The sequence below is a fragment of the Dendrobates tinctorius genome, unplaced genomic scaffold (genome assembly GCF_039654945.1).
Source record: "Dendrobates tinctorius isolate UK_male_01 unplaced genomic scaffold, ASM3965494v1 ptg000145l, whole genome shotgun sequence".
Classification (NCBI taxonomy): domain Eukaryota; kingdom Metazoa; phylum Chordata; class Amphibia; order Anura; family Dendrobatidae; genus Dendrobates; species Dendrobates tinctorius.
Window position 1 is genome coordinate 12913002 of NW_027361812.1, and position 16327 is coordinate 12929328.

General features: G+C 43.3%; 1 protein-coding gene across 1 annotated transcript in view; it reads left to right on the forward strand.

Moving 5' to 3' along the window:
* Positions 1-16327, forward strand: part of AMHR2 (anti-Mullerian hormone receptor type 2) — a 94778-nt gene that overhangs the window by 31215 nt on the left and 47236 nt on the right. The window contains exon 4 of the mRNA XM_073546205.1: positions 6514-6600. Coding sequence (XP_073402306.1) covers positions 6514-6600 — 87 coding nt within the window. The remainder of the gene's footprint in view (positions 1-6513; positions 6601-16327) is intronic.

Consider the following 16327-nt stretch of genomic DNA (forward strand, 5'->3'; position numbering starts at 1 on the left):
CAAACCGAGACTGAGGCAGAACTCCCAAAAGAGTCTTTACTCAAACAGCAGATAAAGTAGATCTCAGTATATGGAAGAAACAGATTGAATACCCTTAGGCTATGTGTACACGTTGCGGAATTGTAGCGGAAATTTCCGCTGAAATTCCAGAATTCCATTCCGCGGGAAATATGCGAGAAAGACGCATTTTAATTCCCGCCTATTTCCCTCGGAAAAGCTAGCGATTTGCAACCGTAATTAGCTTGCAGAATGCTAGCTAATGCAGTCCATCAACGCTATGCGCTATCCTCAACAGGGCAGAGAGGTGCGCCTGCGCCGCAGCCACGACAGGAACGAAAGAAGAGCACGGAGAGAGTTAAGAGGATGACGGCCGTTTCGCGTGTCTACGCTTCAGCACGTCTAGGAGCGGAACGGTGCCAGCACCGGAGGTGAGTAAGTGCTATTATTTTACAGAGGGAAAACATACGGAATGAAAAGGGGTTGTCAAGTAGTGGACAACCCCTTTAAGCAGTAGGTATTTTTCTTATAACACATTTTCTTTAACAATTGTTTAACTCTTAAAAAAAAAAAATAATAAATTTAATTCTGATGTGGACCAGTGGAAGAACATTTACTTGCCTTCTGATATTGTTTTTGTGATGTGATGACTTAAACCAATAATGTATTTTTAATGGTCTCTAAATGACTTCACTTCATGTCCTTAAAGTGAATCCAGCAGGATGATTTGCTATGTAATCCTTGAGCATCACAACATAGGGACAGAGACTCTGATTACAGCAATATATCACTTATTAGTCTGTATTGATGCTTTAATAGAATCAGTGTTTTACGAGCAGGAGATTATCACTACAGGACTAGGTGTCTCGAACCCCCTGACGAAGTGATTTACCAAAACGCATGGCAGTGTGGGTGCCATCAGTGGCAGAATTGTCATGTTGGAACGTCCAAGTACGTCCCATGCGCAGCTTCTGGGCTGATGATTGCAAATTTGCATACAGTATTTGTTGATAACATGCTGCATTCATCTTTCCATCAACTCTGACCAAGTTTCCTGTGCCTTTGTAGCTCACACATCCCCAAAACATCAGCGATCCACCTCCATGTGTCACGCTCGCGCCTTGGCTGATTGGCTCGAGCCGGGGGGTTGTGGCCCCACTGTGCCACAAACCAGACTACCCTGGAAGGGGCGTGACAACAACAGCTACCTCGGTCTTCGCTGGAGCCTCTGATGGTGAGGTCAGGCTTGTGCGGCAGGTAGCTGCCGGGTGCCACTCCAGGGTGGGTCTGGCTGTGGCTGCTGATCCCACTCGGGGACAAGTCACTTGGACAGGTGCTACAGACAGGCAGGAAGGTAGGCACGGTAAGCACGGCTGGTACCCAGGGCAAGCAGGCACGGCTTGTGACACAGGTCAGGCAGGTGTGGTGTACGAAGGAACAGGTAGGGACCTGTTCACACAGCAGGAGCGGGTACTGGCAGCAAGGAATGAAATATGGAGGAACTGGTAGGGTCCTGTTCACACAGGCGGTGCAGGTACAGGTACTGATAGGAGGGAGTGGAATATGACGGGGCAGGTTTGGACCTGTTCACATGGGAGGAGCAGGTATGGATACAGGCAGGAGTGCGGAGTAGGCGGAGCCTCGAGTGCAGAGTAGGCGGAGCCGCAGGGGTACAGAGCAGGGGGAGCTGCAAGGGTGCCGAGCAGGGGGAGCTGCAAGGGTGCCGAGCAGGGGGAGCTGCAAGGGTGCCGAGCAGGGGGAGCTGCAAGGGTGCCGAGCAGGGGGAGCTGCAAGGGTGCCGAGCAGGCGGACGGGGGGACACAGAGAAAGACACAGCAGGGAAAGAAGCCAAAGACAAGGAGGCAGGGGTAGGACAGAGTTCAGACAAGGTACAGGGACAAAGACACAAGGACCAGGATATACTGCCTCCTGGAAGGTGGACAGAGCTACTAGGCAAGACAAGGTCAGGAACTATAGCACAGAGACCAGGATATTCAGCATCCTGGAGGGCAGACAGACAAGCACAAGACAAAGCTAGGAGTGTAGCCTCCAGAGAAGGAGAAACACAGAACAGGGAGTGGCTTACTCAGCAGCAAAACAATACCTGAGTTTAGACATTGCACAGGCAATGTTTCAATGGGTGGGGCAGCCCTAAATAGTAGAGGGCTCTAGGACACATTAGCCAGGTGCACCCTGACTCCATAAGAAACAGAGTTCTGGCGCCGCCCCCCCCTATACACACAGTCAGGAAACATGAACATAGCAAACAGGAGACAAGGCAAGGAGCTGGCGGCAGAGAGAAATCACAGCATGACCTGGAGCAGTGAGTAAGTTGGTGTGCGGGAGATGGGAAGCCATGCAGTGATGCCAGCAGGGTTGTTACACCGTGCTTTACAGTAGGAATGGTGTTCCTTTCATCATAGAACTTATTGACCTCTCTCCAAATATAATATAATTTGTTTGTGGCCAAAAAATTCTATTTTGGTCTCATCACTCCAAATTACCTTGTTCCAAAAGTTTTGAGACTTATTTCCATGCTGTTTTGCATATTGTAGGGGAGATACTTTGTGGCAGTTGCGCAGTAATGTCTTTCTTCTGGCGACTTGACCATGCAACTCATTTTTCTTCAAGTGCCTTCTTATTGTGCATCTTGAAACAGCCACACCGCTAGTTTTCAGAGACTACAGTATTTCAGCTGAAGTTATATGTGGCTTTTTCTTTGCATCTCAAACAATTTTCCTGGCAGTTGTGGCTGAAATTTTTGTTGGTCTACCTGACCGTGGTTTCGTTTTTATAGAACCCCTGATTTTTCATTTGTTAATCAGTTTGAACGCTACTGACTGGCATTATCAATTCCTTGGATATCTTTTTATATCCCTTTCCTGTTTTATACAGTTCAACTACGTTTTCCCGTAGATCCATTTACAATTCTTTTGCTTTCTCCATGACTTACAACCTAGTGTCAGTGGCTGGATGAAGGATGCAAGAGTCTGTCTGGATCCCATAAACTCACTCAGCTTTTATGTGCACACACTGATTACAAGCAAACGGGTCACAATTGAAGATGTTACCTTTAGTAGCCATTCAAACCCATTTGTGCCAACTTCTTTGCATGTTATCAGGCCAAAATCACCAGGGTATGTAAACTTTTGATCAGGGTTATTTGGATGTTTTGGGTTATCATTATGATTTAAAAAGAGAAAAACACAGTAGTTTGACAATAAATGGCTTCACCCTACCACTAACCATGAGTAGAGAAAAAGTTTTGGTGTTAGCATTCACATTCTCTGAAAAAAAGGCCAAGAAAGCAAAAATTCTGCTGGGGTTGTAGCAACGGCCGGGAGGATGTCCACAGATGAGGTCCCTCAAACAATGATTCGTCTTCTGGCGGCAACGGGCGGTTTCCAGTTTTACCCGTTGAGCCCCTAGTCCATGAGCCTGTGCAGCCAAAGCAAACAGGGCTGCAGCAATCCCGGGGTTAAACGTGGGCTGATGTGTAACAGATGGCAGAGAGGGCCACAATCTACTGTCCTTTACCCGGCACTCGCTTCTCCGTACGTGGGCAGCACTCAGTCACTGGGCGCACAGCGCGCTTTACTCTCACTGTCCCGTTAGTGGTACTGGGAGCAATTAATTGCAGCCCATCGCAGCGTTGGCGCTCGGGGTGCGGAGTGAGCTGCTCACCCTGCTGTACTCTGCCTGATGACTGGAAACTGCCTCACTTCGCGCGCTTTTCCCTTGGTTTTCGGTTCACTCGGGTCCCCTCCTTCTGGGTCATGGGACCTGTCCGTTCCCCTAGTCCTTTTCCCGGGCAACATGGGACGCAGCCTCGACAGTTCCGGACTTGGCTCAGTCTGGTCTGATCTTCCTTGCAGCCCGGTCTTCCTCCTTGCAAGTAGAAACATTTTTACTGGGTTTTAAAAAAAGTTGTAAAAAAAAATCCACTGTCCATATGCCCTGCCAGGCAAATGGATACCACAATTGCCTGATCCAGAGTTTGGGCCACTAAGTGAGAGCATCTGCAGTTCTGGATGGCCCAGACTTTTCATGTATTGCATGGTAGGCCATTCATTTGGATCATCTGCTTATAATACTTTATTTCCTCTGAAGTGGTTCCATTTGTTTGCCAGGAAGGTCCCAGAAGCCAGATCCATGGGAATTAGCCAGTTCCTGAGGGCAATGATCTGTAGAAAAGGGTCTGACTTCATGAGGCAACATCTTTAATGTGAAGTTTAGTAGCTATCTCTACAAAATGATCTATATTCAGTAAAGGCTTATTTGCAACTGAAATGAGATGTCTGTCTCTATACCACAGTGATATTAGGTTGTGCTCAGGAATTAACTGGGATATGCTGTATCTTTAATCCCATATACTTAATTGGGAGTTATTGACACCATTTAGCTGTTGTGTGCAGCTCCTATTCACTTGTAAGGGAGTTATGGAAGCAGCGCAGCCTGCTCAGCTACTTCTGGAGTCTCGGCCTCCTGTATCCACTGCATAAAAGACAGATGTTTGACAGGAGAATAGCCCTTTTAGAATTATTACTTATAAAAACACATTACAAATTATTGATTGCAATGCTATTCAATCCATAATGTCACAATTTAATAAGTGTACCTATGGTAGAACAGTGTGTATAGGTCTCTATGGAAACAACAATTTTGGGGTTCTTAGATCCCAGTCCCCCCATATTAAAAAAGAGATGGATGGTTTTATAGATCTGGTCTTTTTTCGGGAAGGAAATAGGCAGTGTTCTGAATGGAGGATAAAAATGTAAATCTTGTTGAGCCAAAAATTGGTGACGGAATCCCAATACCGATGTGTAATCTGCGCACTAGTCTCCTTATATACGGCAGAGGGGCCTTTTGGGATCCCAAATAAAATCGTCTGTTTTTAATCCATTAAAAAAAGAATACTTTTCATCCAGTATGTATGTCCATTTTATTACAACAATTAAAAAATAGTAAATGCAATTATTAACATTGAAAATTATTAGAATTTGGTTAAAAATGGCATCCATTTTTAAAGCACTCATTCAGTTTGATCAGCAACACTGATCTAAAAATGGATGAGACTAGTGCATGCTGGGAACTTTTTAGATGCAAAACGTTCATCTGGACTACCCCATTCACTTCTATCAGTTCGCACGCTGTTCATATGGCACAAAGATACAGACTGAAAATATACTCTTCTGATTGCACCCTTAAGGCCGAATTTGCCAATATTGATGGGTTTGGACAGCTGTCTAATGTGCATGGGGCCCCGGATAACCAATTGACATGGGAGATGTCAATCAGGCATGTATGATTTTGTATTGCTGATTGCTTTGTTCTATTGGAGATAACCATCTAGCGACAATTTTCTCCTAGAAAACAGTGAAGCACTCTGCTGAATGAGCGCTCCTTTACACAGGAGTGCCGGACAAACAATCAATTGAAGGATTGTTCATACAACTGTTATTTAATGTGTAAGGTCAGCTCTAGGCTCAAGTGTGAGAGTTAAGGTCCTGTCACGCACAGCGAGATCGCTGATTTTGTGACTCATCAGCGATCTCGCCAGCGATATCGCTGTGTGTGACATGCATCAGCGACCGCCCCCCCCCCCCCCCCCCCCGCCGGGTATCGCTGATTGTGCAGGAGTTTCCTGGGCTATTTTTTGATTGTTGGTCTCACGCTGGCCAGCGTGCATCGCTGCGTGTGGCAGCGGGAGACAAACGATCTGCGAACTCCCAGCGCTGTAAGCAGATACTGGGAGCTGTATCCAAGGTAAGTATCGGGTAACTAAGTGCGCACGTCGTTTAGTTACCCGCTGTGTACCTTGGATACCTGCGTGCTTGTGCTGGGAGCTGGTATCCAAGGTACACAGCGGATAACTAAGTGACGCGCTCGCTTAGTTACCCGATATTTACCTTGGATACCCGCGTCCTCGCTGGTCCTCATCGCTGGTGAGATCTTCCTGTTTGACAGCTCACCAGCGATCATGTAGTGAGGCACCAGCGATCATGACAAGGTCATATCGTTGTCGGGATCGCTGGTTCATCATTTAGTGTGACTGGATCCTAACCTCTGCACTTCTGTAGTTATGCCCCTTGGTGTGACCGCCCTGCTACTGTATTGTAGAAAAGAAGTATAGTTCTCCGATGAGGAAAATGAGAGGAAGGCAACAGAAGTCTAAAAATAATAACAAATTAATTTCTAAAAAATATAATCATAAATACAATGACTGTATGCTGGGTTTCATAGACAGATATGAGTCTTATGCTGCAGGTAAGGGTTTGATAGGGGAATGGTAAGTTAGATTCTCACAGATTTTCAGTCTTTACTATTTTATTGCACCATGAAGGTGCCAGTGTACAATATATATATAAATAATTTCTTGCTGTCCACACAGTTGGAGAATGAATGGTGTTTTCTTTTGCTAGAAGTATGATCACACAAACTGGGATGCTTATCAGAGGGGAAACACAGGTGCTGTTGTGGGAGGACATCTGTTTCTGACTGTATTTTTTTTATCAGCTTTACTAGAGCGATCTGCACACTGGAACGCCTCTGGTGACTGGATGAACTCTACGAGGGAGCAACCTTGGAATGCAAACAGTTCCAGTAAGAAAATGACCACAGATTTTGATATGTTTCATAGGAAAATGTGACAAGGGGAATGTTCACTAACAATGGGTGGTGCAGGGGGTGACCTGTAAAGCTGACATGTGGGATATCACATACAGGTGCTTCTCACAAAATTAGAATATCATCAAAAAGTTCATTTATTTCAGTTCTTCAATACAAAAAGTGAAACTCATATTATATAGAGTCATTACAAACAGAGTGCTCTATTTCAAGTGTTCATTTCTGTTAATGTAGATGATTATGGCTCAAATGTCATTATCTCAGTAAATTAGAATACTTTATAAAACCAGCTTGAAAACATTACTTTAAAATCCAAAATGTTGGCCTACTGAAATTTCTATACAGTAAATGCACTCAATACTTGGTCGGGGCTCCTTTTGCATCAATTACCGCATCTAAGCGGCGTGGTATGGGGGCAATCAGCCTGTGGCACTGCTGAGGTGTTATGGAAGCCCAGGTTGCTTTGATAGCTGGCTTCAGCTCGTCTGCATTGTTGGGTGTGGTGTCTCTCATTTTCCTCTTTACAATACCCCATAGATTCTCTATGGGGTTAAGGTCAGGCGAGTTTCCTGGCCAATCAAGCACAATGATACTGTTGCTTGTAAACCAAGTATTGGTACTTTTGGCAGTGTGGACAGGGGCCAAGTCCTGCTGGAGAATGAAATTTCCATCTCCAAAAATCTCCTTGGCCCAGGTAAGACGCTTATGGTGTTGTCTATTGGTCATGAGTGGCTCGACACAAGGAATGTGACACTAGTAGCCCATGTCCTGGATATGTCTGTGTGTGGTGGCTCTTGAAGCAATGACTCCAGCAACAGACCACTCCTTGTTAATCTCCCCCAAATTTTTGAATGACCTTTTCAAGACTGCGGTTATCCCGGTTGCTTATGACTAAGTGCAGTATTGCCTGACACGCGTCAGCTTGTTTTTATGATGCACTAATAATGGACAAGATTGTTATTCTATTTCCATCTCCTCCATTCAATATTTGCATGAGCTAGACAAGTGAGTGATTTGCATTTTCACCTGGGAGTCTACCGGCAGAAACTTGGTGGTGATCTGTGCTCTGCACATGTCTAGTGAGAATTGGATTTGCACACGTCTGGTTGAGTGAGCTGATGAAATCCTAGCATCTGCATGGTAAACATATGCAAATTCTGAAAAAAAATTGAAGATATTTTTTCAAAATATTTTAATTTATTCAATTTCAAGTATGAAAGCCACGCACTTACACATCTTGGCATGCCATTGACAAGGTTATTAATGGTTGTCTGAGGAATGTTCTGCCATGATGAATGCCTCTTCATGAAGTTGTCCATGTGGTCTCCAGATAGAGACCTGAGCCTGAAATGGAGCAATGGAGGCTAGAATGGAAGTCCATCCTCTTCAGCGAGGAGTGTTGCTTTTGCCTTGATATTTGAAGACTGATCTAGAGACCGCATGGTTAATACCATGAATAGGCCTTCACAAGGAGATGTCACTCCGGTCCTACGCTTGGGATTAGTATAATGTACAGTAGCCAGACTCCTCTAGCCTTCATTCCAGGTAAAGTAAAAGCTCAGTGCTAAACTGATTTAGTTGTGGGATCAGAGATACAGCCATTTCTACAAAGAGTCCCAGAAGCTGCTTTTTTTACCAAACAAGGCCAGACTGCATGTTGCTCAAGCTAATGTGGGGAGCCTGCGTTGCCAAAAAGTGCTACCATGGGCTGCAGTATCTCCCGACTTGTCTTCCATCAAGCACATTTCGAATGCCATTGGTCGGCAACTGCAAAGGGATTTGATTAGTTTCCCAAATGCATTCAGCATGGCAGAATATTCCTTAGACCACCATTAATAACCTCATTGGTATCAACCTAGGTATGTAAGGCTAGTTTCACATTTGCGTATCTGTGCACAGCGTTTGATTCGCAAAGATCCGCATGCATCATGAGTTCATATCTTTAACATGGTGTATGCAGGGACATGCCATTGCATACGGATGCGTACGTATGCGTCGCTGCGTGGCGGGGCGAACGCAACATGTTGCACTTTTTGAAGCGTCAAAAATCTGTCAAATATGCGCAGGCATGCGGATGAGTGCGTCAAAAAAGCGCATTACTTTCTATAAGAACGCATTGGTACGCAAGAACATGCATACGCATGCATTCGAAATGCATGCGTACTTCAGACTGAACATGTCCATGAAGTTGTTTTGACTTCCACTCCTAATGTGTCCTCGTCCGCCAATGTCTTCTCTGCCAATGTTTCTGACCCAATCCTCCAATTGACTGCAACTTCCCCTGTAACAACTTCCCCAACCACTCCTAGCCTATCTTCACAGCCCGACACCCCCCAGGTCCATAATGTAGCTCCCTCCCGCAGATCCCAAAAGTAAAGCCCTTTTTTTCTTTTGTTATTTATTTGTCAAATTTCCTCTTGTTATGTTTGTTAATAAAAATTATTTTGGTTCACAATACCTGTTTTTTTTATCTCTTTCTTTAAACATGTTGTCATGATCCATGCTGGATCAGGACTGATATAAAGCACAGGTAACCTTTTTTTTCTGTGCTTAGGTTGGTTTTTGTCCCCAGAGGCCATTAGGATTATTGCACTGTGGTGTCGTTTGTTCTAAGTTTGCCCCCGGTGGTGGTGAGCGTCATTGCACTCTGGTTTCTTTAGTTAAGTGCACATGATTTAATGCAGGTGTGATTGCTGGCTCTTACCTATAAAAGAGTCACAAGTGTTGCAATCAGTGTTGGTGATAGTGTTCATTTCAACCATCCTTGGTGGAGGAGGGAGCTGGAGAGCGTTCCTTGTAGCACTGTCTTAGCCCTGGTGTGGAAGGAGTCAGAGGGGATTTCCTTGTCGCTCTGACAGAACTTGGTGGCAGCTATTCGGGAGGAGAGCTGCATTCTGGTGGTGGACTCTGTTGCCAGGAGCAAGTGCAACAGAGTAAAGCGAAGTGGTGTTCCCCTGTTTGTGTTTTTCCTTGGTGTGTATTAGTACAGCGGTGGGGCCAGTGCCTGCACCACCCAGCTCCCTAGCAAGGGATAGGTGTAGGGTGTGCCAGGGCGATAGGTTACTGAGCGGCGCCCGGTGCGGAACCGGCATAGGGAACGTTAGGAGCGTTAGGGACACTGACTCAGGCGAGTGCAGGAGGTCTCCACGTCCCCTTTCCCTATCGCAGGGCCCACCGTTGTAACTGTTTCCCCTTCCCCCACGTCTTGTTGTTTTAATTACCGACCTGCTGGTCGCGTCACACAGGACGGGTCATTGTGACACATGTGTGTATTGTTGAGTGGAGTATTAACGGGTGTTACAGTAAAGGTGTTTATTACAGTTACAGTCAAGGTGTTAGTATTAAAGTCAGCAAACATTACCAGTACATAACATTACAGGTCAATTTAACTAAGCATCTTAAACCATTTTGTCTTGCCATACCACACGTCTAATATTCGAAACAAAGTAGGTAGCAAATTTATCTCTCATTTGGGCAACTTCCACTAGTCCTCAGCAGGTGATTTTGGTAATCCTGTAATGTGGTATGAACAGGTTCGTCAAGTTCTAATTGTCGCTTTTTCACCAGATGTAATTGTGCAGAACAACACACGCTTTCACAACCTCAACAATTGTCTCAATTTTTAGATTGATGGCTGTTCCCAAAATGCACCATTTAGATACCAGCAATCCAAAGGCACACTACTAAGTTCTTTGTGCCCTTGTCAGTCGGTAGTTGTAAATCCTTTTGGTGTGATTCAAGTCACGACTTGAGTACGGTTTTATGAGGTTGGCAGACATTTGAAATGCCTCATCCCCAACCGCAACAAACAGCACTGGCGGTCCTTCAGTGTTCGGAAGAGGTCGTGGCTGTGGAAAATTGAAATTATTCCCATACAAACGCTGGCCCATATCAGAGTTTTTGAAAGTCTGTGAATCATTTCCTCGTCCAAATGACACAACGTCCACGGCGACAAATCGACAGTCAGATTCTGCAATCACCATGAAAACAATGGAAAAGTATTTTTGTAATTGAAATACTTGGATTCACTTCCAGCAGGTTTCCTAATCCAAATTTGTTTGCCTTTCACAGCCCCCAAACAGTTAGGAAAATTACAAATGTCCTGGAATTTTTCAGCATTTTCCAGCCAGAATTCAGTTGTGGGTTGGGGAGGAATTCTTCATGCAGAACGTCACATAAAGCACAGCAAGTGTCTCCAACAATCCCAGAAAGCATGGACACTCCAATCCGGAATTGAAAATGTAGAGATAAGATCTCTCCGGTAGCCAGGAATCTGCTGAACAGAGAATGGAAAAAAAATAAGTTCATGGCTTTTATAACAACAATAATAATAACGACATGTGTTTGTTTTTCAAAATTACGTACCTCAGGGTGACCAACAGATGTTCCTCAGTAGGAATTGCTCGACATAGTTGTGTGTCCTGCCTGGTGATAGATCCTCAGACACGTAGCAGCAAGTCATTGAAGCTCTGTTTCAACATTCTCGTGTACTCGAAAAACTTCTCCGGGTTTTCGCGCAGCTCAGTGTACAAGGAGTGGTAGGCTCCGCAGCTCTCTCGGACTTCTAAGATGAGGTGTTGACAATAGCGACGACAACGTCTTCTCCGTCTTTCTCTTCTTCTTTCTTCTTCACAAGCAAAGGCAAGAGCCAATTTCAAATCAAGATGAAGAAGGAAGCTCTCCACGCTAAGATTCATCTTGAATACAGCTGCAAAAGACAAGGATTTCATCTGTGCAGTGTGTCTATATATAGAAATCCCATGAGACACGGCCAATGGGTGTCTGGTGTCATATCGACCGCATGCACATAAACAACGCAAACGCATGCAAAAACATATACAAACGCATGCATACGCATCTTTTTTTTCCGTCATGCGTAAGATGATGCGGATAAAAACCGCTGCGTAAACATGCGTTTTACATGTGTTTTTGCATGCGTTTGTGCATGCGGATGATACGCTGTGGACTCAAACGCTAATGTGACCCTAAATGCGGGGATTTCTGCACATGGTGCTCTTAGTCGGTATTAAATAAATCAACATGTTTTGAACATTTTGTTTCCATTTTTTCATCATTTGCATTTAAGTAACATGTCTGTTCATCCTGTGATTTCCATATCTCCATGACTTCTCCTTTTTCGTGTTGTAATTTTAATGTTGAAGAGTGTATTTAATTTGTAGCATACATCAATCTTTATTAGGTTTTATTGTATTTTTTTCAATTGTTGTTCTTGTGAAAAATGTCATATATGAATTTCATCCATCTTTTACAAACTTATTGGTGGTCTTATTTCACACGTGTTTTTTATGCATTTTTTTCTTATACTGAAATCTATGTGAAATAGCATGAAAAAATGCCACACCTAGAGCATTGTGCATTTTAAAAAAAATGTCAAGGACAATGTAGAATCCTGACTATTCCAAAACAACAACCCTCGAACTGTGGCACGTCTGCCCTTGGCAGTGATTCCACTGGCTTGCATCCAGATAACCTAAACTCCTACATCACAGCTGCTTCTAAATCTTCTCACCTGTCTGCCGACCTGTTCCTGAAGTCATTGCTCCAAGTTAAAATGCCCACGCTATAGTTGCTCACATTACCTTCTAAGAGACATTCGTACATTGCCAACCATGTGGTTAGCAGCATTCTCCTTGACCCTAAAACTGCTAATACAATTTATTATTTCCTGTTAATTATCTGTTTTGCACATTTGTCACCACGTCAACCACACAAACCAGTTAACAACGCCGAATCTTAACATTGTATATTTTAAACACTGTTAAAGGGGTTGTCCGGGCTTTTCACATAATCTCAGTGCATATCTGGGCTGCAGAATGCTGACAATAAGTAGTTTACCTTCTGTGGCCAGTCTGCACGGTTTCCAAGATATGATCTCTAGCTTGTAAGAAAAACGTCCAGGGGGGGTGTATTCTGGCATTGAAATGAGAACTGGTCGTTTCCTCCTACTGTACTAAAAACATGACCTCTATAGGAACAACCCCACCCTCCATAGCAACAGGCCCTCCCCGACCACATGAACAAGCCTAGTCCTCCTCACACAGTAACCAATCCTCCCCCTCTAGCAGCTTCAGTGCAGAGAGCAGACCACCCAGCTGCTCCTCCCCCAGACACACGCTGAACAGTGATCTATGGAAAGTGAAACTATTGAGGAGGAAACGACCAGTTCTCATTTCAGTGCCAGAATACACCCCCCCCCTAGACGTTTTTCTTACAAGCAAGAGATCATATCTTGGAAACCGTGCAGACTGGCCACAGAAGGTAAATTACTTTTTGTCAACATTTTGCAGCCCAGATATGCACTGAGAGATTATGTGAAAAGCCTGGACAACCCCTTTAAGATTCTGTATATTGCTTCCAATAATGTGTCCTAGCCTGCAAAACCGCTTTAACTTGGTTGGGTTCCTGAGCTGCCTGTTGATGCAGCCCTCTTCCAACACTAGGTAGAATCCTTGTTGCCCTATGTTCAACTCACCAGCCATTGTTGATAGCCATGGTTCATCCATCTTCTCTAATTTCATAACATGTAGACCCTGAGGAGTAGCGATACAGGTACTTACTTGAATCCGCCTTTTTTTCTTTTTTTCCCCCGTGGTCCACAATGGCCTGTTTTTCTTCTCTTCAGATTTTGATGACTGCTTTCCCCTCTGCTGAGACATGCTACTCCCAGTGGCTGATTAAGAAATAAAATGTTAGTGTAAGGTTACAAAAAGAAAAGTTGCAAAAAGAGTCAAAAACACAATGCATAGAGTATACAGTTGTGGCCAAAAGTATTGACACCCCTGCAATTCTGTCAGATAATACTCAGTTTCTTCCCGAAAATGATTGCAAACACAAATTCTTTGGTATTATTATCTTCATTTAATTTGTCTTAAATGAAAAAACACAAAGAGAATTGTCCTAAAGCCAAATTGGATAAAATTCCACACCAAACATAAAAAAAGAGGGTGGACAAAAGTATTGGCACTGTTCGAAAAATCATGTGATGCTTCTCTAATCTGTGTAATTAACCGCACCTGTAACTTACCTGTGGCACCTAACAGGTGTTGGCAATAACTAAATCACACTTGCAGCCAGTTGACATGGATTAAAGTTGACTCAACCTCTGTCATGTGTCCTTGTGTGTACCACATTGAGCATGGAGAAAAGAAAGAAGACCAAAGAACTGTCTGAGGACTTGAGAAACCAAATTGTGAGGAAGCATGAGCAATCTCAAGGCTACAAGTCCATCTCCAAAGACCTGAATGTTCCTGTGTCTACCGTGCGCAGTGTCATCAAGAAGTTTAAAGCCCATGGCACTGTGGCTAACCTCCCTAGATGTGGACGGAAAAGAAAAATTGACAAGAGATTTCAACGCAAGATTGTGCAGATGTTGGATAAAGAACCTCGACTGACATCCAAACAAGTTCAAGCTGCCCTGCAGTCCGAGGGTACAACAGTGTCAACCCGTACTATCCGTCGGCGTCTGAATGAAAAGGGACTGTATGGTAGGAGACCCAGGAAGACCCCACTTCTTACCCCGAGACATAAAAAAGCCAGGCTGGAGTTTGCCAAAACTTACCTGAAAAAGCCTAAAACGTTTTGAAAGATTGTTCTCTGGTCAGATGAGACAAAAGTAGAGCTTTTTCAGCAAAGGCATCAACATAGAGTTTACAGGAGAAAAAAAGAGGCATTCAAAGAAAAAAACACGGTCCCTACAGTCAAACATGGCGGAGGTTACCTGATGTTTTGGGGCTGCTTTGCTGCCTCTGGCACTGGACTGCTTGACCGTGTGCATGGCATTATGAAGTGTGAAGACTACCAACAAATTTTGCAGCATAATGTAGGGCCCAGTGTGAGAAAGCTGGGTCTCCCTCAGAGGTCATGGGTCTTCCAGCAGGACAATGACCCAAAACACACTTCAAAAAGCACTAGAAAATGGTTTGAGAGAAAGAACTGGAGACTTCTAAGGTGGCCAGCAATGAGTCCAGACCTGAATCCCATAGAACACCTGTGGAGAGATCTAAAAATGGCAGTTTGGAGAAGGCACCCTTCAAATATCAGACCTGGAGCAGTTTGCCAAAGAGGAATGGTCTAAAATTCCAGCAGAGCATTGTAAGAAACTCATTGATTGTTACCGGAAGCGGTTGGTCGCAGTTATTATGGCTAAAGGTTGTGCAACCAAGTATTAGGCTGAGGGTGCCAATACTTTTGTCTGGCCCATTTTTGGAGTTTTGTGTGAAATGATCAATGTTTTGCTTTTTGCTTCATTCTCTTTTGTGTTTTTTTTCATTTAAGACAAATTAAATGAAGATAATAATACCAAAGAATTTGCGTTTGCAATCATTTTCAGGAAGAAACTGAGTATTATCTGACAGAATTGCAGGGGTGTCAATACTTTTGGCCACAACTGTATATGTAGCAGAGCCAATCAAGTATGGGATGCTTCTGAAGCATGCCAAAATTAAAAAAAAATGTTTTAAAAAATATGAAAAAAAATAAAAGGTTAAATCACCCCCCTTTCGCCCCTATCAAAATAAAACAATTGAAAAAAAATCACACATACACATATTAGGTATCGCCACGTTCAGAATCGTCCGATCTATCAATAAAAGAAAGGATTAACCCAATCGCAAAACGGCATAGCGGGAAAAAAAATCAAAACGCCAGAATTACTTTTTTTTGGTCGCTGTGACATTGTATTAAAATGCAATAACAGGGAATCAAAAGAACGTATCTGCACAAAAGTGGTATCATTAAAAACGATAGCTCGGCCTGCCAAAAATAAGCCCTCACTGAACCCGAGATCATGAAAAATGGAGACGCTATGGATATCGGAAAATGGCGCTTATTTTTTTTTTTTAACAAACTTTGGAATTTTTTTTCACCACTTAGATAAAAAAGAACATACACATAGGTGTCTATGAACTCGTAATGACCTGGAGAATCATAATGGCAGGTAACTTTTAGCATTTAGTGAACCCAGTAAAAAAGCCAAGCAAAAAACAAGTGTAGGATAGCACTTTTTTTGCAATTTCACCGCACTTGGAATTTTTTTTCCCGTTTTGTTGTACACGACATGATAAAACCAATGGTGTCATTCAAAAGTACAACTTGTCCCGCAAAAAACAAGCCCTCACATGGCCATATTGACGGAAAAATAAAAAAAAGTTATGGCTCTGGAAAAAAGGAGAGGGAAAAATGAAAATGCAAAGCCAAAAATACCCCTGGTCGTTAAGGGGTTAAGACATGCCCTATCTGTAAGTAATGGTCCTTTGGTAGTAATGACTATAAAAATTAGAAATAAATAACAAGGTTCATAGCTCTGAAACCATATTAGAAAAAAAAACAAACAAAAAAAAACCAGAATGCTTAGGGGAGCTGTAGGAAACAAATAAGAGCAAAAACTGTCCACTTTTAACCGGGTGACAGGTCCTATTGTCCACTTTTAACCGGGTGACAGGTCCTCTTAAATTAATAAAGTAACTTGAGGAACTACTGAATAGAAGAATAAGTAATTATCCAATCTATTATACAACATCACATTTAGCAAAATATATTAGTCTCACATAACACACAATAGCTAGAATATTGTTGGTTACTTACCAATATATAGGAAAAAAAGAAAACTGCCAGAGTGGTGATGATTTTTTTTACTTGTTTCTATTGTAAGAGTATAAAAGTATACTAATGAACTCTGTGAATT